The sequence below is a fragment of the Barbus barbus genome, assembly GCF_936440315.1.
Source record: "Barbus barbus genome assembly, chromosome: 34".
NCBI lineage: Eukaryota > Metazoa > Chordata > Actinopteri > Cypriniformes > Cyprinidae > Barbus > Barbus barbus.
This window is the reverse complement of record NC_136762.1, coordinates 17,714,251-17,741,438: the sequence shown is the minus strand read 5'-3', so window position 1 is coordinate 17,741,438 and position 27,188 is coordinate 17,714,251. Positions and strand designations below refer to the sequence as shown.

Here is a 27,188-nt window from a genome sequence, read left to right as displayed (position 1 = left end):
GTCACTCCAAACCTGTATGAATTTCTTTCTTCTGTTGAGCACAAGAGATAATATTTTGAAGAACGTTGGAAACCAAACAGTTGACGGTCGCATTGACATACTATGGAAGTCAATAACTACCTTTTTAACTTACATTTTTGGGTGAACTGCATCTTTAATGACAGTGTGAACATCATGTTTGAAGAGGTTAACTAGAGTGTTATATTTACATGTCTTAAAAGAAAATTGTGGAATAAATTTTTTTTTAAATTAAATTAAATAACAATTGACAACTTCATACCATTTCTGTTCGACATTCTTGATCAAATGTTGATATGTGATCGTGGGTGGTCTTATGTTAATAAGCATGAATTCTTGGAACCATATCAGTAAAAAAAAATGGATATTTAATTGTTCATGCTATTTTACATTTACATGACCTTTGCTGTCATCCAAGGCAAATATATAAAGCAAAACTTTATAAAAGGATTGCTAGATAAAAAAAACTACTAAATATAGAGATTTAGATTAAAATATCTATTAAAGTGCCCCTATTATGGGTAATAAAAGGTTCATATTTTGGTTTTGGGAGTCCCCAACAACAGGTTGACATGCATGCAAGGCCAAAAAACACTTTCATTGTCTTGTAATACGCAATTATTTTTACCGTATTTGCTTAACGACTCCAAAACTATTTGCTCAATTCATTTTTCCAAACCCCTCCTTTGCGTGACGTTAATCCGCGGTGACTGGTCGATTTTGTTTCCATTTCATAATAAAAGCCATGTTTGTGAGAGCAGTGCTGCTTTGTGTACAGCATTACTGGGGAAACTATTTTTACTGCTCCAAAAGCGGCACCTAGTGTCAAAGAACGAATTTGCATTTTCATTCAGACCAACTCCAAAAGACCCAAGTGGGCAGGCAATATGCTAATGCTTCATGTTGAAGTCAACATGAAACGGTTTGGGATTCAGAGTCGACAACTTTATACACTGTGCACTTTCAGATTTAAAACTTTGCAGGATGTTTTCATTCACTTAGAGCTGCGTTACATACTGCAAGAAAGGTCATTTTCAAAAATCCATAATCGGGGCACTTTAAAATATCTATTTTTCATACTGAATATCCAAAACGAATAATGTTGCGATACTAAAATTCACTTAATTGACTAATCAGCTATAAATATGAAAATAATTATTTATTTTTTTAAACAACCTTGACTAGGGTTTAAAAAAAAAAAAAAAAAAAAACTACATAAAGTAAATATGACACCCGTTTCAGAAACCAAGGGCCTTATGATCACACCAACTGCTTACAAATTTCATGCAATAAAAAGCACAATCTTTGTAAACTGAAATGAATTTGGTGTCATTCACAGGTCCATCTCAATTAACCAGAGCTCAGTGTTTCCCACCGAGCAGCATTATCAGCACACAGCGTCACTCAGCAGAGAGAAAATCTGTGTTCGTCACACTGAGCCAAATGTACCATTCACTGATAGCGAAGCCGGTATTACCACCTGCAGAGAAGCCAGTCTTTCTCTAGCTGCCAGCCCTGAAATCAAAGCCTCACGGAGGGGTGCGGCTCTAGGATATGTGATGAACGGGGAGCGCCGGGTTTTTCATCAGATCACTGACACCCTGATGACAGCAGCCCTTAGCAATCTCAAAAGCTTCGAGCAGCTGTCTCTGAATCTGCAGAGACGGTGGCATAGCCGAGCTCCAGAAGGCCTCCTCCTCTTTCTCTCGGATGCGAGACCACCGGCTCTCCATTTACTTTTTACGATGCTGGCAGATCTGGGCTTTGGCAGTAACTGGGCCAAACCCGTAATTGATTTACGAGCAGTTTTCCCCACTCCGCCTGACATGAGTGTCCTTATAAGGCAGTGCCAGCACTAACTTCCCTTGATACCCTGCAGACGCCCACCACGACTCCTCTGACCCTTTCACAAGAAAACATGACTGGAAAAAACACTAAATATATACGATATGGCTCAGCGGCTGCGAACATTAAGTGCACCGATGATGGTTGCGAACACTGGGTCCAGTCAGAGGTGAAAACAGAAGCCATTTTGGGTAACTATATCCACTTGTTTCAGTTTATTTTCAAAAGAACAAGTGTCAGATTGGTCCATCCAAAAATGTATTTCTCAAACACATTCCTTGACGTTACCTTTCTTTTTTCCCCGTAGAACAAAAAAAGCAGATATTTACAAGAATGTTAAGCTACTCTTTTCCATACAAATCAAATTAACTGAAAAAAAAAAAAAAAAAAAAAAAACTGAAAACATAAAAGCACCATAAATGTAGTGTAACCTCCTTTTGCACTATATTTCAAGTCTTTCTTGAAAAACAGCCATATAATAAAGGGGAAGAGAACACAATGTACACAGTTATTTGCCGAACATTCATGAGCCGTCGCAAATAATTTCTGAATTTTCAATTCTGGTGAACCACTCCAGTTAAAAACAAAAAAACAAAACCCCACATGAAACAGTATTTACAGTAACTTTAACTTCTACATTGTGGCACTTCTTAAATATTCAGGGACATAAAGTAATGCAGACTTGATTTTTATCCATATCTTGTAAAACACTGTGCCATGACATTAGTAGCTAATGTTTTCCAGTCCTGGTTACATCAACAGCAAATATTTTTTTTAGAGGTGAAAATGGCAAAGTATTAAGAAAAAAAAGTGTTTTTGTAAATCGCTCATTAACCAGAACAACTACATGCTTGAGTTTACATTTTAAAGAGTTAAAATGTCAACTAGAATAGCTGCAGTATGGCAAAAAACAAACGATATGTAAAAACAACACGACAAGTGTAGCATGTCCGGATTAGATTCATGCTACACGCAATCATTCTATATACAACACACTGTTTTAATGATGGCAGATTACTTATTCAGAAGAGCTACTTACTCAGAAAGTGTGCAATTTCAGACATAGCCCGGGTCAGAGAGACAAGTCAAGTGCTTATAGAAATCCAATCACTTCAGCTTCAAACTAACTTGGTTATTAAAATACATTTTGCTTCCATATGGCTTGGAGATGTGCTGTGGGTTATCGTATCTCACACTTGCCTTCATGCTGCAGATGTTACAGAGTCAATTCTGAATCCACAGCTTGTAAAAGTCATAACATGGTTAGGGGCTTTGTTTTGGTGTGGAGGGCTTATCTCTGCATGACTGGGTAAGCAAATCTCTGGCTGATGGGAAGCAGGACAGACGGAGTGAGTGAAAGAGGACGAGACAGACCAGGTGATGGAGCAGACTGAAAAGAACAGGGAAAGTACTACTTACTATTTCTGCAGTATATAGCATGCATATAGTGCACAGTGTTTTCTATAAGAGTAAAACACATGGATGACCAACTACAAAGTCTAAAATAAGCTGAAGAGTAATTATGAGGAATACGGTATCCCACAATGCAAAGCTTTCGACTCAACCTTCCATTTCTGAACTAAACAAGTAACATTAGGTTGTGACAAACATAATGAGGTCATGTGATAATGCTATTAAAAAAAGTAGTATCCAGTATGTATTAAGCTAGTATTTCATTCCAAACACAGCCATGGTCTCACCAGAGACGAGTCCTGCAGCGATACACAGAGCCGCCTCTCTTTTGCCCTAGGAGAGAGGGGGAAATGAACCACTTAATACCCCGCGGTACCACAACCTCAGCTCTGCTTTGCAGCAGGCCAACATCGCACAGCAATTAAAGCCTTCAAAGAACACAAACACAAAAGAGCCACTATATTCACTCTCCCATGAAGAGAGGAAGGACGATTCATCCTCATGCTGGGGCTGCGAATAAGAACGTGACTTTGGTCGGTCAAAGTCTTTACGACTCAGACGCTCTGCAGGACGCCAGAAGTTATTACTTCAAAACAAACACTCTTATCTGGACTGGCCCCGAGTCATTTACATCTCCCATTAAGAGCAAACTAAATAAGCCTCAAGAACAAATCAAAGATGTGTGATCCACATAATAGCAACCTACAATGGGTTTGGATTATTTATGGCTCATTATTATGTTATGGCTTAGTCTGTCTTGCTAACGGCAAAAGCATTTTGGCCTGCAAATGTAAAAGCATTGCTAATAAGCAGAAAAATGCAAGCATACAAAAGGACAAAATTGTATGAATGAGAGTAAGAATAAGTTCATACAGCAAATATTTAGATTTTTTTTATTATATAAGAGAGAGAGAGAGAGAGAGAGAGAGAGAGAGAGAGAGAGAGAGAGAGAGAGAGAGAGAGAGAATTATTATTATTAACATATATAGGCAAGGCTATATAGTGCGTGTATGTATATGCATATATATTTATACATGCATTCATATGTATATAGTTATTATATACATCTTACTATTCTGAACATTTTTATACACAATTAATTTTAATATTTACTATAATATTTATTAATTAATAATTATTTTTCATACAAAGACAATTACATTTACAATATACAGATTTTTTGATTAGATGCTTTTATACAGACTTAATGTAGAAAAACAAGCAATTTAACAAAAGGACCCAAAACCAAACATTTTAGTTTTGAAAGGAGTGGATTAAAAACATAAATAGGCCTAAATAAAATACTGGCATGAGATCTTAATTTAGAACAGAGATGTGGAAATATCTGTAGTTGGACTTAGTTTGAGTTAAATTATTAATATTATTATTATTTATATTAGTTTTTGCTTTGTGGCATATTTGCTTACAACAAGGCATAATTGTAACCTTAAAACACAAAAGAAAATGTTAAATAAAACACCAAATATGCCACACAAAAAAAACAAGATTCAAAGCGTATGAATATACCCTCTGCATAGTTTGCACACCATGTCAGAAAAAGGCCAAGGCCTATGAAATAATGGCAACAGTAAGTTACTAGATCCATTTTTTACTTAACAGCTACACAACACCAAAAACAAGAATCTAAATTGAATTATCCTTGCTTAAAACACACACACACACACAACTACAATATTCTCTTCTCACCACACACAGCATTTCTCAGTGTGTATTATTAAAACACTGCATGGAGTACAATCAGCATTTTGCATGGTGGCAGATTTTATCTTAAATATTTATATGGCTGTCACCGTTGCCACTGTAAACCGGTATGAGCCATTAAACGCACATCATTTGCTCGTCAGTGAGACGTGCCAAGGCATGCTGCAGGAGGTGGTGCAGTGGACCAAAATGGATACCAGCACACAGGGGCAAATCTGAGCATGATCCAAATTGTATTATCCATTAAAACAAACACTCAAACCCAAGATAAAATACTGCACAACATCATCAACCTAACGATACAGCAGTAAACACACAGGGAAAAATCCCCACAGTAACACACATCATTATTTACAAAGCAAATCATGCAAAGCTGAATTTGTGTTCAGAATGACAATCAAAATGATAAATTAATTAACGTTTCTGATGGTAATCCAAATTAAATAAAGGTTGTTTCTCATCACTGGTATACCAGAACTGAAATATTCACAACCACAGAATCGCATTTGAATAAGCAAGAGGATAACTCAATTAAAAGTACACGGAGATGCAGTAATAATTTCCAGATTTGTTTTAATAGATGACAAAACAGGCTTATTAAAAACCTAAACAGCAAATGTGCTTTCAATAATGAAATGCTTTAGAAACAAGTTCGTTTAGGTCTTAGCAAAAACATTTAAACTCATTGCTACACCCTTATTTAAAATAATAATAATAATAATAATAATAATAATAATAAGACAACAGAAATAAATCTAGATATATTATAACGTTGTGTTATCGTACAACCTGAGCATTTACTTTTAACAAATACAAAAAAAAGCTATTGTATTCACCTTGTAAAGATGCATTTAGCAACTAACTGTTTTTACAGTTGTCTTTAATAGCTTATAGTTTGGTTCTGCAATTAATGACGACTGTAATTTTCGTAATTAGGGTTTTCCTGAACAACACTTTTTTCCCACACTGGATGTGCCTTAAAAACGAAAAAACTAGTCTGCAGTTTTGACTGTATAGGCAAACGGGAAAAGTTGAAGTTGGCAGTAACTGAGACAGTCATTGAGTAATGGTTTAGGGTTAGTATGTGTATATTGTGGTTTGTAAAGGATGTGTTTCCACCTTCACAGCTCCCAGCGGCATACAGCTAGCCTCCAGCTGTAATAAAGACACCTGCCTACAACGAATGCTTTATTTCCTGGGATTACAGGTAATTCATATACTGTTAGGTGGGAGGCATATTATAAAATTCAAATGTGGCTGCTTTCCTTTGTGTATTTCATAATGAAAATATTCCAGGATTTTTCCCAAATTGCATCCATAAAATCCAAAACTCTGTTTTGCAACAAGAACGAAGAAGATAAAACGGAGTGATGAATAAAAATGCATTAGGTGGACGCTGGAAATGTCTTGCTACCTTTAAAAAAAGCTCAGTTCTGAAAGCAAGACTACAGTTTTATACTACTAAAAAAGCTAATTTAATTAGTTCCCAACCACTGAGGAGAATAAAGTGATGAAACTGATCATCTGACAATAAGAGCTCAAAGGGTTTAAAACAGAATAGCAGACTTCTTTTTTTATATCCTTACACCTGCACACGTTTGTTGTTTTTTTAAAAAAAAGGTAATTATATAATTTAATAAATTTCCAGTCTTATGTCATCTATTAAATTTACTGGCTCATCTTACCTTTTTGTGTCTGTCTTTAAAAGGCAACGCCGGCCATTGCATCTCCTGCAAGAAGTCCTGCCACTGTTTCTGGTCCTGATCCGAAGAGATGAAGACGATTTCCAATTTGTCCTTGTGCTCCGAGGATTTTTTAAACTTGCTGTAAAACTCGCACAGACTCGCGTTGAACTGCTTGCAGGGACCGTTTAAACTGCAGCCGAAGTAGAGCCCGAGCAGAGACAGCTTGCTGCCCAGCGCGTGAACATCCACCTCGGCTTTCTCTCCGTTGACGAGCCGCTCTCCGAGCAGATTCACCAGAAACTCCGACATCGCTGCTGAAGCCTCGAAGCGGACTGCGCTCGGCTTTCTCGGCTTATTCGGGCGGTTTTCAGATAAACCAAAAGTGCTCGATGGATATCCGCAGGCCCTGGTGCCCGGTTCGAGAGACAGCGGCCGTCGTGTGCCTCCACTGCGCGCGGTGTTGAGGAATGCGCTCCTGTTATAAACCGGCCCTCAGCAACAGCGCCGGCCGACTCCCGCTGCGAGACTGTCGCGACATCTAGTGGCGAGATGCTGTAATTGCACCTTGATGTACTCGGTCCATAGGGATGCCCAGCGAATCACAGTCCTACCTTGTTTCTATCTGCATAAATCAGGGGTGGGGAACGTTGATCCTGGAGGGCCGGTGTCCCTGCAGAGTTTAGCTCCAACTCTAATCAAACACACCTGAACCAGTTAATCAAGGTCTTCAAGATGCAATTAGGTATTTTTTTCCCCCAGGGTTTTAGCTAAACTCTCCAGGATCAACGTTCCCCACCCCTGGCATAAATTATCCTTTTTTTGTATAGATGAATGTATAGACAGATTCTCAGAGTAACAGTATCAGTACATGTCATGTTTTAGCTAAGTATTCACTCCTTTAAGCAGAAAGCGGTGTCTCAGAGTTACAGTGATTACCTCATGCATCCCCTGTTCATTTCAATTACCACTAAAAACAACAGAACCGTAAAAACTGCACTCCTTAAAATAAAATAATGGTGCACAGGAAAACTGCAAACAGATTCTGTATGATAAACACCCATAACTGTATTGCTTGATAATAGGTTAGCTGAAGTTAGGAATAAAAACAAAAACCCACAACTGCTTGGTGCACAATAATTTACCATCGTATTTACTTGGAAAGCACAAAAAATGCACAGTTACATTTGCAGATAGATTTTTCAAAACATTTTAATTTTGTTCTGAATATAAACAATCAATGGCAACAGCCATAATCATATCCCATAGGTTAGGATTATAAAACAAATGTATATGTTTACTGTATTTTAATGATTCAGTTCTTCAGTCATAAGGAGACAGTTCACTCAAAATGAAGAATGTGCTCCACTTGTTCCAAACCTGTCCTGTAGTTTCTTTCTTCTGCTGAACACAAAATAAGTATTTTTCTTCATACTATGGAAGTCAATGGCTACCGTCAACTGTTTGGTTACAAACATTCTTCAAAATATCTTCTTTTGCATCCAGCAGCTGAAAGAAATTCATACAGGTTTGGAACAAATTGAGGGTGAGAAAATGATGACAGAATTTTCATTTTTGGGTGAACTTTCCCTTTATTATAGTTGACTTGAAAGTGTAGTCAAAGTCCCTTTTTTGAATATCATTTGAAAATAAGCTTGAAATGTCTGATGATATTACAAATGAAATCTTCCAGTATACACAGTTTTATTTGCACAAATGCTTTACAGGTACCACAGCATAATTCCAAGCCACAATTTGTTTAGCTGAACATTGCAGAGCAGGAGGATAGATTACAAATGACAAAAGTAATAGCAGAAAAACCGTTGTCAATCATTCAGAGAGAATGTTTAAAATGTGGTTGTCATCGAGCAGTAGGCTACATCACAGGACATTAATCCTCTGTGAACAACATTCGAACCAGATCTGCTTTAAAACACTCCTCTTCAACCAGCTTCTGGGGCTGAAAACAGACAAACATAGTACATTTGCAAGACGCACACAAAAATTCATTTATCAAGGAACATTTACTGCTCTTTACCGTGCCATAGCGCAGTAGTGTGGGTACTCCGGTCAGCTTCAGATTCTTCTTAAAGTCATTGTTTGGGTCCTTCCAGCTGGCAAGAACAACAGTGATGATAAAACAAATTAGATGTCAACACTTAATCAAACCAAACAAATCAAAAATTAAACTGCGGATGAGTTTGTTTGATCATCAGAGCAGATTTAGAGAAATTTAGCAATACATCACTTACTTAGCAATGGATCCTCTGCAGTGAATGGGTGCCGTCAGAATAAAAGTCCAAACAGCTGTTAAAAACATCACAGTAATCCATGCCACTAAATCTATAACACTTCCTCCATGCAGTGAAAAAGTCCATGCTACTTGTTCTCTCACATATTTATGACTGATTTGATCTCTGTATATTTCTCTCCCGATTCAAGGGGATGACTTTTTCACAGGAGGAAGCAATATTATGGACAGAGGACTCATATTTTTAGTAAGAAGCAATGGTATGAACATAAAAACATCTTAATGATGAATTAGTTTCTTAATAAACATGCAGGTTTCGCGTCACAAGATTTTAACTTACAGACTGGAGTCGTGTCGATTACTTGTATTTGTTTTTATCAGCTGTTTGGACTCTCATCCTGACGGCACCCATTCACTACAAAAGATCCACTGGTGAACTACTGACATCATGCTAAATTTTTCCAAATCTGTTCAGATAAAGAAACAAACTCATCTACAGCTTGGATGGCATGACAGTGAGTTCATTTTCAGCTCATTTTAATTTTGAGTGAACTATAACTTTAATCTTGTATACTATATACTGCAACATACATTAATTATTTCTGTTTCAATGTAATTGGAAGAATGTTTTGTAAACCTACTAAGGTCTATCTCCCACTTGGCAGTAAATGAAGACAGATCCCTCCGGCAGATAAGACAGCTCTCCTCTGACCACTGGCTCTCCTGCATGAGTGAAAAGGGAAGAAGAAAAACTCTTTTAGTTTGAATTTTAGTACCAGCACAGCTGCTGTATAATGTTAATGTACCTTTCACGCAGTCCGGACACCAGCTCTTGCCCTGGTCATCTTTATCTCCAGAGAAGTAAGCGAATATGTCTTTTCCTTTTCTTTCAGACACAGCTTTACAAAATTCCTCGTAGCCGTGAACAGCAACGTCCTCGTATTTAGTCATGATTTATTTACTATTTAGTGTTTACCGAGAATCAGTCGTTCAGTGACAAAGTCCACCTCTAGCTGCAGAGACTGATCTCTGTATGAAGTCAGCTGACTGTACGCTAACAGCAGTGAGTGAAGTGTGAAGAAATGCCCTTCTGCCAAAATAAGAGTGGACTATTTTAAAATAAAAGTTTTTAAATATTTTTTTAAATGCAGTAGTTGCACCACAACTGAGCATTTGAACACATATATTACAATTGAAATTTATTTATAACATATTGTTTGCTGATTTTGTGCTGATTACAGTCAGCTTGGTATCCTGTCTCTGTCATGTTCCATTCAGGCCATTACCAGTGTAAGAGCGTGTGAGAGCACTGTGTTATTTGTATGAACTGATATTGAAACACTACAGTGCTTTTACTTTCCCATTATCAGGCAGATTTGATTGTGCTTGCTGGTTTATGTGTCGATTTCCATACCACCATTTTTTTATGTGTTGTGACTCTCAGGGGCCATTCATATAGAAAGAGTTTTTGTGTTTAAAAACATAAGACACAGGGCATTTAGAGACAGAACTACAGAACTAACTGGGTGCTGATAGAGAGGCACACACACAAATTTTTAATTGTATATAATTTTATAAACGTTTGTTATTTTAAAATTATTTATACATAGCAATGCACATTTATAGTTTTTACAGTGATATGTAATTTAATCTCATATGAAAATGTCTTATATTAAATGTCTGCTGCTAAAAAGGGTTAGTTCACCCAAAAATTATCCCATGATTTACTCACCCTCAAGGCATCCTAGGTGTATATGACTTTCTTCTTTCGGATGAATCCAATCGGAGTTATATTAAAAATTGTCCTTTGTCTTCCAAGCTTTACAATGGCAGTGGGCGGGTGTTTTTTTTTTTTAACAGTCTGAAAGAAGTCAAATAAACTGCAAGCATCCATAAAAAAGTGCTCCACACAGGATGTGAATAAAGACCTCCTGTAGCAAATCGATGCGTTTTTGTAAGAAAAATATCCATATTTAAAACGTCTGATTCGTCAAAAACAGGGGTGACAAACTCAGTTCCTGGAGGGCCGCAAGTTCCGCAACCCTGCAGAGTTTAGAAGCAAATCTAAACTGATCCTGATAATCAAGTCCTTCAGGCTTATTTGAAAACTAGAACTAAACTCTGCAGGGCTGCGGCCCTCCAGGAACTGAGTTTGACACCCCTGGTCTAGGAGAAGAAAGTCATGTCTTAAGGGTAAGTAAAGCATGGGCTCATTTTCATTTTTGGGTGAACTAAGCCTTTAAAGGGGTGGTCTACTGGCTTTTTCGAAGGCTTGATTGTGTTTTATGGGCTGCACCGTAATTCCGAGATGACAACACGTGACATTTTACATTTTACTCATAGCTTTCCATGTTCTTGTTCATGTGATTTTCCATGTTCATGCCCCGATTTTCAGTCGCTGACAGGTTTCGCAAAATCGCCGACAAATGCTCGAAATTGGAGGCAAATTGGTGCTTGTTCTCGTGCTCGTTGAGTGACAATCACACAGTGTGAATTATCAAAAAACGCAATCTGAGAGAATCACCAACACCCATGAAATATTTGGCATACTAAATATCTGGACCTCTCAGGGATTCAAAATCCTGCTGTGTGAAATGAGTTCTGACTGAAATATATGTCGTCGATGACCTACAGCCAATAAGAGAGCAAGATGCAGGGCAGCGGGAAGTTCAGGGAGGAGTTATATGAAAAGTAGTTTGCGGACCAGACAGAGTTGTCAGCGATACTTCCTATTGTAAAGTCATGCAGTGAGTAACCTCCTGTCGCCGATCCATCTTGCAGTGTGAACACAGTTTTCAGGACGTGTGAGGCACACCCGGTGTAGCCAAATATCTGTCGTCAGAACTAGAGCCCATTACAAAGACTAACCATGGCTTTACTACAGTGGCAAAATCAAACACAGAAACATATTTAGCGTGCATGTAGCTAAACAAGCATGAATGCTATAATCCAGGAATAATTTACACTGATCACATAAACGCCAACAAACACCAACATTCGGAGCTCGCTGGTGGGATAAAAAAATAACTTTTTGATGTGTTTGTATGCATTAGATGGATGAATTAGCATTTTGATAAATGGCTAGCGGAGCTAACAACACTCTACTACAACAACTCTTCCAAAATGTGATGACATTGCCATTGTGCACATTGTCACTTTTTGGGGGGGCTTAGGCATGTATAGAAATCAAAATCTCTTAGCAGAGGATGGTTTCGATCCATCGACCTCTGGGTTATGGGCCCAGCACGCTTCCGCTGCGCCACTCTGCTGTAAACTACCCCAGATGGGATTCGAACCCACAATCCCTGGCTTAGGAGGCCAGTGCCTTATCCATTAGGCCACTGGGGCTGTTGTGGAGTAGCTGACTTGCCCTATTAATTCTCTCTCTCATTTAGGCGGCCATTGAAAAAAAAATGGTTTGGGCATGTATAGAAGTTAAAATCTCTTAGCAGAGGGTGGTTTCTATCCATCGACCTCTGGGTTATGTGCCCAGCACACTTCCACTGCACCACTCTGCTGTAAGCCAGATGGGACTTAAACCCACAATCCCTGGTTGAGGAGGCCAGTTGTTTATCCATTAGGCCACTGGGGCTGTTGTGGAGCAGCTGAGTTGCCCTATTAATTCTGCCTCTCATTTAACCATCCAAATAGAAGTATTAATTCTCCCTCTCATTTAGGTGCCCATTAAAAAAAAAGTCATATAGAGTCTTCTAGATGAACGCCTGCTAAAAGAGCTCCAAGTGGCCGTAGGTTTTCACTCCCACGCTGTGCACATTGTCACTTTTTGGGGGGCGATTAGGCATGTGTAGAAGTTAAAATATCTTAGCAGAGGATGGTTTCAATCCATCGACCTCTGGGTTACGGGCCCAGCACGCTTCAGCTGCCCCACTCTGCTGTAAACCACCCCAGATGGGACTCAAACCCACAATCCCTGGCTTAGGAGGAAGTGCCTTATCCAGTAGGCCACTGGGGCTGTTGTGGAGTAGCTGACTTGCCCTATTAATTCTACCTCTCCAAAAAATCAGCTGGGTTGTTTTGGTCTTCATGTCATTGCTTTGTTTTGGTTACACTTAGCAGGCCGATAAGAGAGGCAGAGCACCATCCCTGCCTCCACTCAAACAGTCTCGCCCTCCTTCTGTGCAAATGATCTTTTGACATTCTCACCAAACTTTAATTTAGACAGACTATAATATTAAATTCATTACAATATATAACCCTTCATCTTTCACCAAAGTTCCAGATGTCAAAGTTTCTATCTCAAATCTCAATTTAGACTTTCAAAATAAAATGATGATAGAATAATTTCTTAAAAGCAGTCTTCATCTTTAGTAACTACCATGTCTTGTAATTATCCTATGCCTAAGGACCTGCATGAGTAAAAACTATGATATAGACATATTAGTTCAATATCATCTCAGCCTCATAGATTCAGGGATTCATAATAACTCTGCATATGAGACTTTTTTTATACAGATCTTGCCAGTAACTTAGCCAACTTCATGATACTGATATAAATTAAGAAATTTGGTCTCAAAATAATGGCTGTCACATGGTCTCAGATGGTTCTTGAAAGCCCATTGCCATTAACTCTTTATAAATAAGCTCCTTTTCCTCAGGGTGTTATCCCCTGGCATATTTGCATCAAGTAGTGGACACTTGTCACAATGAAAAACAAGCCATCAAGGAATGCAGTTGCTGGTGATCAGGTCTGGAGGAGCTCACATTTTTGAGGCAGATTGCTGTACTTCCTACAGTTCCCCCCTTAACGATGCTTTTAGGCCTATCAAGCATCCGCTCAACTCCACTACCATCTCACATATAACACCTCCCTTCTGGGCAGGTGCCCAGTGGCGGTGACCCCCTGCCTTAGGTTGTCCTTCCCTGGCCAAAGATGATTTCATTGAGAAATCACCTCATGCACACTGGTAACCGCTCTTTCCCGTTGCAACATCCTCAACGGTTTTCTTCCAGAATTCTGTATTTTCTGCAGCTTAGGAAAGGTGCACTCAAGAACCACGAGAGCCATTGACACAACCTAGTAGTGTTAAAACATTGAGACAGGTTAATCAGAGCAGTATTTTATTTATTAAATTCAATTGGATATCTGCCAACCATCATGCTGAGATTACTCAGTGAATTTAGATATCACACCCATCCATTCAGTGTTAGGTTCTGCTACTTCTGTAGCCGGAGCCATCGGGCCCTGTATGATGGTGGAGACTAAAAATAAGACAGATAAGTTTCTGGTCATAGAACAAGCAGCAATACAACTGTTTAACCATTCAAAAATCATTACTTCTATAGCTCAGGGTCTGTATTATGATTTTAAAGACCTTGTGTGTCTTCAACAATAGCTCCTATATTGTTATTCATTATTTTTACAATCTCTTATTTCTTAAATGCATTGGGCAGTTGAAACTTTTAACTACCAATTGCCCTCTTAATGCATTAAATCTGAAATGTAGAATTTTTGAACATGTCATTTAACATCTCAGTGTCTATAATTAGACTGAAACACTGTGCTTTACTATAAATAGCTTGTTATCACTTATGACACAGGCTCAGATAACAGCATTTAACTGACTTTGAATGAGAGAGGGATTCAGGTAGCAATGCATTTTTGTTAAATTTAACATAATTTCATCGTACTGGGCTAGTGTAAAACGATAGTCAGAAAGGACATGCATTTTCAAATAAACATATTTATTTTTGTCTTTTTATTTGTATTTTTTTTGCATTTCAAAGGTTTCTTAACGTTAGTTCTTTTGCTGTACTTGTCAGTACATTTACATCAACTTGTACTTAGCCATTCACTTAGTTCTGGCCATGGCTTTGGAATTTCAACAATGGTTTTAAATCAGTCAGGGGTTATCTGACCCAGATTTGTTACTTCGGGTCGTGCTAGCTGTGCTTTCTTCAAATTAACTTTGAAACCCCCGTTTATGTTACTTGCTTACAACATTATAAGCTCATATGCAAACAATATTTTTTCACTGCAGTCAAACACAATCTTATCTTCTAAAACAAAACATAAGCTTCTAAAGTTTTCCAAAATGCTACTACCAATTTTTGTGCCTGCAACAGTCTTTTCACCCACCCAGAATTCTGTTCAATATGCCTTGTTAGGGCTTGCAACAACTATATAGGGACTAAAACAGATATCATTCTTTGTCATTTAAACCTTCAATGCACAAAGAATCAGATTAAATTATCAATCGGTTACTTCTGGGATTATTTTTAACAAATAGCCACTTTACACATCTGAAAATAGGCATACGTTTAGAAATTTGTATCTTTCTGGTTCTTTCTTTGTAGCCAATCAAGTTTTTGTTTTAACTTTCCAATCAGAATCAAAGCCCAGACTGACCATTCTTTCAATGAATTCAGAGAATATCTTTATGGTCAGAGCCGAGCTGTTAACAGCATTTGCTCTCTTCTGTTTCATTATTTCTATCAGGACTAAGCAATTTACCAAATTTGTCAGTCATATTTCTAGCACAGTTGAAAACCAAAAGGGATGATAGCAGCAAGAGATTGAGGCGGCGATCTTACCAATAGCACTTGACTTCTGCATGATGAAACTGCATAGTATATTCCAGAATTTACATATACTGGTCCAATCCAAATAGGCTCATAAAAACTCAATTTCAGCTCTTTCGGGGTTGTTCCTGATGCATCCCAGATCAATCAGTCCTTTCCCTTAACCTATATATCTATCTATCTATCTGTATATGCGCATATAGATTATTACTGTTTATTTTTAACACTAATTTTTGGGTACTCTGTTCCCTAACCACTGACCTGACCTATTCACTAAAACTCGGGGCGCACCCCTGTCTGTAATGGTGGGAGTCGAAAATTGACAAAGAAATTCCATTAAAAAGAATGCCTGAAGAGAAAATACAGTGTATGAAAATTACAATAACAGTAATGAGGAAAGTGACATACACATTAAAAAAAGTGGTAACACTTTATTTTAGGGTCTCTTAACTAGTTGCTTATTAGCATGCATATGACTAGAATATTAGCCATTTATTAGTAGTAATTAAGCACATATTAATGCCTTATTCTACATCCCTAATCCTACCCAATACCTAAACTCATATTCAGATTTATGTTTGTGTTGGGCTTTCTGATGTTGTGTCTGAAGGACCTGTGGAAATGTAAAGCATATTTATCAATCAGCTGGAATTTGTAAATGTCTTGCTTTTCATCACCTCTGTGGAAATATCTCAATGACAAGTTTGCACCATGAGATGTGATTCTGCCATGTATTGCAAATGAGGGAATTGCTGGTTCTTAACCACTTATTTTAGGCTAATGCGTAGTCTGGATACATGGACTTCAGACAGAAATCATATAAGACTGAAATGAAATGAATCAACACATGCATTGAATTAACTTAATAGTCAATTATATTAGTAAATATATGATTTTAGACATTAAACTGATTCAATGAATTTTTTTATTTTATGTCTCTCCTTTTTTTAACTAAAAATATATTTTCTATACTACAATGATTTTGTTGCTGTATGATGATAGGGCTTTCCTAACCACTACACCAGATTTAATTCAATTCCTGCTAAAATGTCCTGTGTAAAAACATTGAAAGTATGAGTTAGTTGTAGCCACACAAATTTACCAGAAGAGGTCATCATAGTAACACAAAACAGTGTAGATCGTGTGATTACAATTAATTTAAAATGATCAATTTAAAATATTTTCCCTGAACATTTAAAGATCTGCGCTAAAGTACGTGATAAAACAGAATACATTTGCAACGAGACAAAATTTGAGATCCTGATAAAACATGAAGCATTTGTGCAATCCATCCGTCCATTCACGCTCAATTTGTCACATTTCATTCTATATACAACAATATAGTGTATGTTTTATTATATTTCATTATCAGAACCTGTCGGGACTGAAAGCCTTAGTGGCCCCAAATGCTGGAGAGTTTGGCAAAATATGTTTTGAGTATCCTGAGTTAACTCCTGTGTTTTCTGAAGATGCATCAGGGCACAGTTTTGTACAAAGCCAATTAGAGCTGTGTCACATAAATGCCCTGAGGTTAACTGAGCTCCGACGCAAGTGCCAAATCTGTCAAGATCCTGTGGGTGGTAATACATGTAAAAATAAAGTGTTTTTTTGTTGTTGTTTTTTTCAGTAGACACTTCTAAACCCCTTTGACAAGATTATTATTGAGCCCCCAAGAACACTAAATAACACACTGATGTAGGCTAGCTGCACTTACACATGTCTTAACAAACACCACTGGAAATTAATGTCAGATCGAGTGTTTAGATATGCAGGTGCAATTTATCTTCATCTTATACTTGAGGAAAAGTGAAATCACTGATTCTTGAGATATGGGACAAACATTTTATCCTCGTTATTCTGTCAAAATTATTGCATGATCATGCTGAAAAAAGAAAACAATAGAAACCATCACAGAAATTGTAATGGTTTCCACTACAAATACCTTTAAATGATTTCCTGTTGTGTTTTGGGACATATTCCATTAGGATTAATGAATTAAACAAGCCACCAAAGGCGATCGCAACCAATGGGCACCATTCCAGTTTCCGTTAAAACCAGAACAATTCCCACTGTAACCAGGAAAACCATTACAAATTCTGTGATGGTTTCTATTGTTTTGCTGTTGTTGTTTTCAGCAGGGGACATTGTCCTGACCCTTACCAACCCTAAAACCACCTGTAGGCCTACTCAGTATTTCTCAACAGTGCGTCGCTAGGAATTCTGGGCCCTGTGGCCTGAAATTGCTATGGGGACCCTCCAAATCACGATCGCTGGGGCCCCACTAACATCTGTCACACTTTCCCCCCCACAAGCGACGCCCCTGTTCTTCAATACTTTATATAGCCTATAATTTATTTATCTGCATTGCCGTAATCACAGCCTTGTATTCATTTAGACCAACAGCAGTTCAAAACAGAGCCATACGAGTGAACATCTTTGAGCAACACAATTATTTTGAACCAATCGTTTGAGTGAAAGATTTATTGAATACAGGCGTTTGCCTCAACAGTGGAACTAAATTATTTGTTGATTATTCAGAGATACAGTCACTTTTTTCCACTTACTTAGCATGTCGATGATATTGACCTCAGAAAGAGTCACGTAAGTGAAAATACTAATTCATCGACTGACAGTCTGTCTGAAATACGCAATCACAGATTGCGCAGTGATACAATTAGTGAAATGTCCCAGAGCTGATGAACTAACACCGCTCAGCCAATCAAATCCGAGGACCGGAACTTCCTGTTAATCCTTGGCAAGTATTTATATAAAAAAAACGTTTAAAAAATCTCGTATGATTTAAATTACTCACCATTCTCAAACGTAATATTTGATACTATAATGACTGACATTATTACTGATTAAAAGTTAATGAAACACATGTTAAGAAATGCAAAAAATGAAAGTAGGAGAGTGCACTCAAATAAAGATGAAAGGGTCATTCCACGCAATCGGTGCCTTTTCAAAAAATTAAGTAAAATAAGTTTAATCAATATTGTTTAAATACCCATGAAATGAAGACACCGTAAAATGACAAGAAATTGTATCGTACCATCTCAGGCTATGGAATAATTGATTATTTTATGACTATTTTTCTATACCTCGTGTTTTGGTATTTTTTCCTGCTACCGAAACAAACGTTACTAGATACTATCGTTTAAATAGAACTCATATGCCACTGAATGATACAGGCATTAGCTCAATAATATACCTAGGGTGACCTCTAAAATGTTTGAATTTTACACAGACAATCTTTAAAAACAGGGTCAAACCTAATCAGTCAAAACCTGTTACTCTAAAAAGACAGATTGACAGGTTTGACAATTTCAAACAAATCAAACAAAAACAAAAGCACATTGTCCACGTTGAAAGGATTTTAATTGTAGATATTGATTATATTAAATATAGGAAATGTTTAAATTTACATTTGAAAAATGTTAACAGTATTGACATCGCATGACGTTATTTTACAAGGGCTTTTTGATAAGGGTAACAGGGCTGACATGAAATCAGGGGACAACAATAAAATGATTTATATTTTATAGAAAAAAAATGCATACTTATGCCAAAACATTGCTTAACAATGATACTATATTTGGAACAATGTGCAGATGTGATTTTTATATCATTTTGCTAATTAAATGTCCAAAAACCTTACCCATACCAAATATTTAATTGACTTTTTTTGATGTAATATTGATGAAAGCATACATACTGTAAATTTATTTGTTATATTAGATCTATGTTTGATTATTTCTTAGGGACGCAAAAGGCACAGATTCTGCGGTTGACCCGAACATGTTTGAACAGGTCTTATTAATCCAAAATAATTACTTGGCAAATAAAATTTTGCAACCAGTTCTATTCCAGTACTCAATAATCAGTGAAATATTCAACTATGCAAGAAAACAAAAACCGACAAGACACAATTTGCAAATGCAAGTCAAACTTTATTTTGGTTAAGAGGGGAATGTTTGTGCAACACGTTCCTGAAAAAAATGTGTATCTGGAATGACAGTTTTCGGTTACACAAAACAGGTGCGCACTGCTACCATTCAAGTGACATTTTGTTCTTTGGTGGAACAAGATGAGACACACTCAACTCCTAACACACACTCCTGCAGTCCAAAACTGCCATTGTGTTGTTTTGGGAAGGGTGGCGGGGAGGGAGGGGGGTGATGGGGCAGGAGTGCATGTGCTCCAAAAGACAAAGAACTTTCCAGAGCATTCCTTCGAATGTTTCAAGGACACTAGGGAGTTCAGCAGCGTAGCTCTCGCCACCTAAACTAGTGATTAAGCAGCAACCATTCACATCCGAACAGATCTTGCACCTGCAGCAGCACATGGTGTTAATTTTTTTTTTTTCTGAACGATATCAGTAGTTTTTAAAAGTAGCTCGGTCCCCCGTTCTTGAGCAGTGCACTACATCTACGGAATGTGCACTAGCACCAGTCCATTTTCCATCCCAACGGTCACATACACACCGTCCACATCAGCCCAGAGGAGGCACTTCACATAGAGATAGTAACTATTAAAAGAGTAACCTGACTTTGTACTCTTGAGCTGTAACAAGGCATGAAAAGAGGATTGAAAAACAAATACAGGAAGTCTAAGTGTTCAAGCTTTACAAATGACATTGTCGACAGGCAAATGGAATAACTTATTACGCCTACCGACGCTCAACCTATTAACAATATTGCATTGCAAAAAAAAGGCATAATATAAATTAGATCTTAACTATCCTCACATTTATAAGAAATAACTTTGTAGTCAGAATAAAATAGCAGCTTAATGGGCAAGGTATCCTGACGTGAAAGCTTAAATTAGGCCTGCTGTTATTGAAAAACATCAGCCTGGATGCAAACCTTTTAGTTGAGCTTGCGTTTCCGATGAATGCGTTCGCCCATTACGGGAAAGGACTGGAACAGGTTTTCTGCAATGGTAAACGGCGCAAATAAAGATGCTAGTGTGGGAAACATAACATGATGTGGTGTGAATGCAACAACTGTTACAGCCCAGTACTACACATACATTGCTAAATACAAAAGAAACCTCTTCCTTTCGGGAGTTCGCTCCCCCGATTAACGGTTTCACAAAAACAAATTTAGCTAAATATCATTAATTTATATTCTACATCATGCCTATTGTCAAGGACAGTTCAAGGATCAAATATTTAAGGCTTCTGAGGGGCAAACAGGGAGGTTATGATACTGGGTGTCACAGCTCCACCCATTCGCTCATCTGCAGTTGCTCCACCAAAGTCTGACAACACCCATGCTCCACTGCCAGATGGCCTGCCCTGATAAAGGTGGAGAATGTGAGAAGAGGCACAGGTAGACCTGAGAAAGAGAGAAACTCTCCATGGGAGTTAAACCGTGGAGCATGGGATGGATCAGTTACCGAATTCACAGAACAACTCAACTAAAATGTGTCTTTTGTTTAGGTTCTTTCCTGTCGAACAGACCTAGACTGTCACCGGCGGTGCATTTCAGCTATTTTAGATAAGACCGACATGACATATCAAGTGCCTAAGGTGGGTGGAAAATGCAATGGCAGGCTTCAGCTGACACAACAGCGTGTGACGGAGATGGAAGTGATCCCGCCAGGGAAGAGCGGTATGGTGTTAATGATGGAGCAAAAGCAGGGAGCCAATCCACCCAGACACACAGCATTCACACCGGCTAATCACACCTCTCAGTTACAGTAGCACAGCAGTAAAGCCACAGGCTAGCCCGTGGTGCTCATTTATATTGCGCTTACATCAACACACTTTCATCATCCAATTACGGTCAAGGACGTCTTTCCTTTAACGACGAACTAACGCACGAGAGGATGATGACACTCTTCCCAAAGGTAGCTTTGGGTCAGCTGCTAAACGTCGGCCCTGTAGTTAGTCAAAGCCTGCCGTCACTGTCTCTTTCCAATGAAATTCAAGTAGCAACAATTAAGTTGAGACAAAATAAAACCCTAAGCTATGCAATTAGGGCACAGCACAAGTCCCGAAGCAATTTCAGTCTACAGCAGTCTCCATTTAAACTAAAATCTAATAGGATACTCAAAAAAAAAAAAAAAGGGGAAATAAAAAGGATAGTGCATTAGCTGACACTTCAAGGGAAGGATTAACATCGTACACAATGTGGCTTGACTCAGCCCTAGTGTAACATCTCCATCTAAGACTTTAACCTGATTCATGTTCAACAGTCTGGAAAAGAAACAGTCTTGTCATATGTGCATATCCCAGTATCAGTTTGCACTTTCATATCGATTCAGAATTAGTTACAAAAAGCACAATATGTAAACATTGAGAGGAACAAAAATAAAATCAACCTCTATACATTGTACAAGCTGTTAGCTTAGATGGAACAGCCAAATATTTCAGTATCATGGCACCCCTTATATGTCTTCATTGTGTTAGTACTTCAAATCTCAAGTAGGCCTAAACTACATACAAATGGCATTTGCTGGGAATTTCTTCTCCGCTTTTTAAATGGACATTTGCCAATCAAAAGGAGAAAGCGAATATATGCATGTTGTGTGGTACATTTTTCATTTATATAACACAGACCAGATAGGAATGAAAAAAAAAAAAAAGTGCTGATCTCATAAACTGAAGCTGTTATGGCTGTTTTCTGGAAAAAAAAAAAACTAAACAAATAAATATGCCTACAGTGTTTTCCAAAAGCTACTTAAGAAATCTAAACTACTAAAATGAAAAGAAAAGTGGCACATGGGGGTTCAGCTTTGTGGTAGCCACATAAATCATTGTACTGGAGACATTCAGTAGATCACTTGCAAGACTGAGAACGAAACGGGAAGAGGGGGAATTTTTTCCTTGCGCTCAGACTAACATTGACTAGTGTCAACTGGCCGCAGCTCATCTGTACCCTGGGTGGTGGATGTGCACATTTCTACGATCACCTGAATCTGTGGCCCTGCTGACTGACGCTCTATGCATCTTTGCCATTGTGCCAGGATTCTGCGCTCGGAAGCAAGGTGCCTGGAAGTCACCACCCATGTACTCCATGGTCTGCATCAGGTTCGTCTGGCTGGAAATGGCTGCCCCGGTCCTGTACTGTGCTCCGGGGGTGCAGTCTATGGAGGCTCCTGAGAGGCCCCCGTGGAATGGCCCCACCAGGTCTTGAGACCCTGAGCTGTCACTGTTTGGCGTGGGTAGGATGTTGTTCCAGGGAGGCTGCATGTAGTGGCCGTTACTATAACTCATGGGCATCCCATTGACCGGAGAAGATGGCGTTGGTTTATCAGTCGAGGGCTTCAAGTTGAAGGGTTGCGCCATGCACACCTCCTGCGGGTAGCCCATGTTCTTGGTGAGGAACCCTGGTCCAACTAGGGGCTCTCTAGGGAAATTATTGCCCTGGTGAGCTGCTCCCTCCGGAAGGTGCTGAAGGTGCGCCAACGGGTGTTGCCCCCAAGGGCCCTGCTGACGTTGTTGCTGGGGTAACTGTGGCTGGGAATGATGCTGCTTCATCTCGTTGTGGTAAAGAGGCATCCTGTTCATGGCAGCGATGTCAGGCAGTGGCAGAGCGGGAGCAGGAGCGCCTTTGTCAGGGTTACCAAGAACGCAAGAAGGCGGAGGACCCACACCGGGATGGGTGCACACCCGAGAGCTCGCATTGATGAGCTGGTTGCGGCTGATGGGACTGGGGTTGGCGATCCGTCCTTCGCACATGGAGGTAGAGCCCATGCCGGCCCGAGCCTGGCAGAACTGGTTGATCTGATTGACGATGCTGCTCAGGTCACTGGGCCGGTTCTGGTGCAGGCTAGCAGCCATGGAAAGAGGGATGGTTGAGGTAGACACAGTCACATTGGGAGGGGCATCGGCGTCTGGCAGCTTGCGTGGCATCTGTAAGCCTGCCAGGGGGGGCTGTAAGACCCCGGGGGCCGGAGGGCCAGCGCAAGAGGCCTGTGGCATGGGCTGGGATTGAGAGAAGCCCTGGGAGTGCTGCAGGTTCACCGACTGTGCCATATCGGGCAGATGCCGGAGTCCTTGCGGACCAGGCAATTTTGGCTGCTGCTGCATGAGAGTCTGTTGGTGGTTTAGGGTGTGGTGCGGTACTGGCGGTTGGTGAGCCTGGCTCTGATGTAAAGCCTCCTGGTGGGCCAGGCTCTGCTGTGGTTGTAAACTGCTCTTCTGCTGCAGGGACTGCGGATGGGCCTGCAAGGCCTGAGAGTGAGCGAGACCCTTCTGGCCTAAAGGAGTCTGAAGGTGTGGAACAGTGTGAGGAACATTTAAAGTGCTGGGATTGGCGTAAAGCCCACTGTGCGGGTTCATGATGAGCTTAGGGAGAAAACGGGCTCGGCCGCCTTCGATGTCCTTGAGGATCCCTTTGACGGGGACTTTGACGATGGCCAAGAGGCCCGTCCGGGTGTTGACCTGAGGTGGGTAGGGGCTGTAGCGCTGGCTGGAGGTGTCGAGACCGTTGATGGTGCGGCGAATATGCTTCCTCTGAGGTACTTTCACGCTATTGGGGAAGATTTTTATAGTCAGTGGGTTATTGGCAACTTTCTTAGCATAGGCATCCAATTCCGCTGGGGTAGGATAGTGTGCTGATCTCATCCTCTGTGTAGTGTCCCCTGTGAGCAAGAGAAGGCCAAACGTGAAGGGTAATGCAAGAAATGTGGCGCTCATATGATAGCATATAACTGCTTATCAGGGCTCAGACGGAGCAGGGTCAAGAGGCAGAGCAAACAAAGGGACAAACTAGGTCAGACGTACATGCAGTCTAATCAGAACAAAGCTCATTTCGGTTAGCGGCCATTTCTTACATTTCTGAAGTCCAGTGTTCATCTGCATGTGCGAGAGAAGCTGGAGGGAGGGGTTTGATACCGGATTCAGTACCGGCAGACAGGCCAGCATGTCACAATGAGACTAATGCAACATTGGACTCTCACTCCTCATCACACTGCAAAGGAAACAGTCACGTCAGGAACAAAAACGGATTCACATCATTCGTCTCTTAAAATACATGGTGTAAAAAAAGAAACATTGGCTATTTTCTCCTCTGAGGGCGTCATTAAAGAGATCCAATTTTACGTGTAGATGTAGGTTTAATGGAACACACTGTGCAATGGGACTTAATGAGTGTAATAAATTATTAGGAGGAAATTTCTAGTTTAATTAGTGGCGGTTTGCTGCAACAGCAGCAGCAGAAGCAATAATCAGAATGCCTTAGATTAAAAGACTTGCAGACTGAAAACCAGCACACAGTGAATATCCCAACAAGCTAAGTAAGTAATATTGAGAAGAGAGTGCTAGTCAACAAATGACATGATTTACAGCCGGCCGCAAAAAAACGGCAATCGCAGAAGTGTACAAAGGCCCTACCCATACTAATTCACCTGAACATCCATCAAACACTGTAGCTATAGATCTCTGTAATTGCCTCATTGTAGCCATTTATTTAAATATCATGCATTCAAGCATGACCTTTTTAAATAGCTCTCTGAAACAGCTGGTGTCAGGGCCCACGGTGCACACCCTGCAGTTTGAGTGTCAGGAGTGCGATGCAAACGCATTCTCCCGTCTGCCTGGCAGGTGCCCAGGGGCACGGCAGGGGATGCGGCAACACGACCACAGGCCACACGCTCCCAGCTGACTCCTCCAATCTGAGATGTGCAGGTGTCAAAAGTGCAGTCAAGACAGAGCCTGACATGTTCTGCACACCCAACCCCCAGCTATTATCATCAGGGAGCTGCTCTTAATTTTACACTGAGGGAGGTGTTATCAGCTAAAGCTGAGATCCAAACTGCCTTAAACATCCTGGGTTTGTTTAGAATCAAAGATGACCCATGCACGTCCTGTTATATCATCCCCAAAATGGACCAATGGATGGGGGGAGTTGTTTATTTAGATGGTGCTCTACAAAAAACAACAACTTTGAACTGGGTTCAATATCTAAACGAACTCACAGTTCACAGCGCTTACAACCAAATACTGTACAGTCAAGCTGTATTTTTGGCTTGCATTTAAGCTGACACACATTTACAGTCTTAATTAAAAACAACAGGAGCTTTGGAAGAGCTGAGCTACATTGTGAAATCTCAAACACAATTAGCCAATCCTAAAACCAAACCACTTTGAGTTTAAAGTACAATTTGTGGTTGCCAATTCATCCACCCTATAATAAATCTGCTAGCCACCAAAGTTTTCTTCGCCACAAGCTACATACATTACATTTATCTCAAATCAACACAGACACACTTACGCAATTTAGGGTCACTGTAACACACATCTGCCCTGTAGATAAGACGTATCCGGTTGGCTGAGGGTTTGTCGTGCTCATTTAACGCCCAGCTAACTACCAACCAATCTAAAAGGTGATCAGCGTGAGATCTCAGCCTGTCTTGGTACCTCTGTCTATACACTTGCTGCAACCACTAGCATATAGCCTGTGTCTTCTTCTTTGTGCGAGCCACTGCCCGGCTTACATCTCACAGTTTCTTAAAACCGCATTAAAATGATTGGATGGGAGGTGTCGAAAGCGAAACTTACTCTCTGGCATCGGGATGAGACGTGCGATAGTTTAAAAGAGCATTTTGCTGGCTAATTCGGCACCTGTGCTCTGCCTGTGTCGATAAAGCGCTTGTCTAGTCACTGCTGCTGCCCAGTGCCCACTGCTGCAGCTTATATACGCGCATGCGCAGTAAGCTTTTCCCACGTGTCTTCCTCGCTGAGGTCGAGGAAACGCGAAGGTAACTTGAGTTCAACGCGCCACCTACTGAATGGGAATTACACTGGTTATTATATTATATTATATTATATTATATTATATTATATTATATTATATTATATTATATTATATTATATTATATATAAACAAAACAAAGAAACCCTTAAGTTTTTTTTTTTTTTTCATTTTTGTAATGAGTCCAGACTCCTAATTCAATATTTTACACAGTTGCATTAAAAATGGCTGTAACACAAATATTTTATTTTATGTTTTTGTGTCAAATGATTTTTTAAAAAGCCAATTAATTTTAGGACCCTCAATATTTTTAGGTACCCTGACTCAATATTTGTCTCTATTGCATTAAAAATAGCTGTATTACAAATATTTTTTATTTTATTTTTATGTCACAATGGACAAAAACTTAATTGTACAAATAAAAGTATTTGTAAAAATTATTTTTAAAAGCCTATTTTTAAGACCCTCAATATTTTATGTACCATTATATTTGTCTCTACGGCATTACAAATTACTGTAATACAAATATTTTGAATGAATTATATATATATATATATATATATATATATATATATATATATATATATATAAAACCAATATGTCATTTGGATTTCTGTTGTTTTATGTCTCAATGCAAAAAAAAAAAAAAAAAATCCTAGTAGTCCACAGCCTTTTTCATCATCAGGGTCATCATGGTATACATATAAAAAAGTTTAATGGTACCATTTGATACCATCTGGGCACTACTACCACAGTAAGTCTTTCTTTCTCAATGTAAAAATGTATAAAAGCATAAAATCCACTCCTGAGGCCACTAAAATTACAACATAAATGGCGACAGAATGGGAATCAACATTTAAAATCCAATAAAACACAATATCACATGTGCAACACATAAAGTATATCCATGCAGCTCATCAATAAAAGCACGTACAGCGCAGACATGAATACAGTCAGCATTTACAGTAATCATGACAGCACACGGCGTGGCCAAAACCTACTGAGCTGCCTACC

At 39.3% G+C, this 27,188-nt stretch overlaps 3 protein-coding genes across 3 annotated transcripts in view; all 3 read right to left on the bottom strand.

The window, feature by feature from the left end:
- The window catches only part of LOC306853912 (nucleoredoxin), an 89,985-nt gene extending 82,771 nt beyond the window's left edge, over window positions 1-7,214 (bottom strand). The window contains exon 1 of the mRNA XM_079391604.1: window positions 6,684-7,214. Within this exon, the coding sequence (XP_079247730.1) occupies window positions 6,684-6,992 (309 nt within the window). The 5' untranslated portion in view covers window positions 6,993-7,214. The remainder of the gene's footprint in view (window positions 1-6,683) is intronic.
- Window positions 7,215-7,808: 594 nt separating this feature from the next.
- On the bottom strand, window positions 7,809-9,996 carry LOC306854033 (thioredoxin domain-containing protein 17). The gene is made up of 4 exons (XM_079391817.1): window positions 9,738-9,996; window positions 9,573-9,654; window positions 8,719-8,794; window positions 7,809-8,640 (listed from the first exon to the last, which is right to left on the bottom strand). The coding sequence occupies exons 1-4, from the start codon at window positions 9,880-9,882 to the stop codon at window positions 8,572-8,574; spliced, it is 372 nt and encodes a 123-aa protein (XP_079247943.1). The 5' UTR covers window positions 9,883-9,996; the 3' UTR covers window positions 7,809-8,571.
- Window positions 9,997-19,402: 9,406 nt separating this feature from the next.
- On the bottom strand, window positions 19,403-26,145 carry LOC306854183 (protein FAM222B-like). Its single transcript, XM_079392005.1, has 3 exons — window positions 25,982-26,145; window positions 24,256-24,392; window positions 19,403-24,063 (listed from the first exon to the last, which is right to left on the bottom strand). The coding sequence occupies exons 2-3, from the start codon at window positions 24,344-24,346 to the stop codon at window positions 22,346-22,348; spliced, it is 1,809 nt and encodes a 602-aa protein (XP_079248131.1). The 5' UTR covers window positions 24,347-24,392; window positions 25,982-26,145; the 3' UTR covers window positions 19,403-22,345.
- Window positions 26,146-27,188: the final 1,043 nt, after the last annotated feature.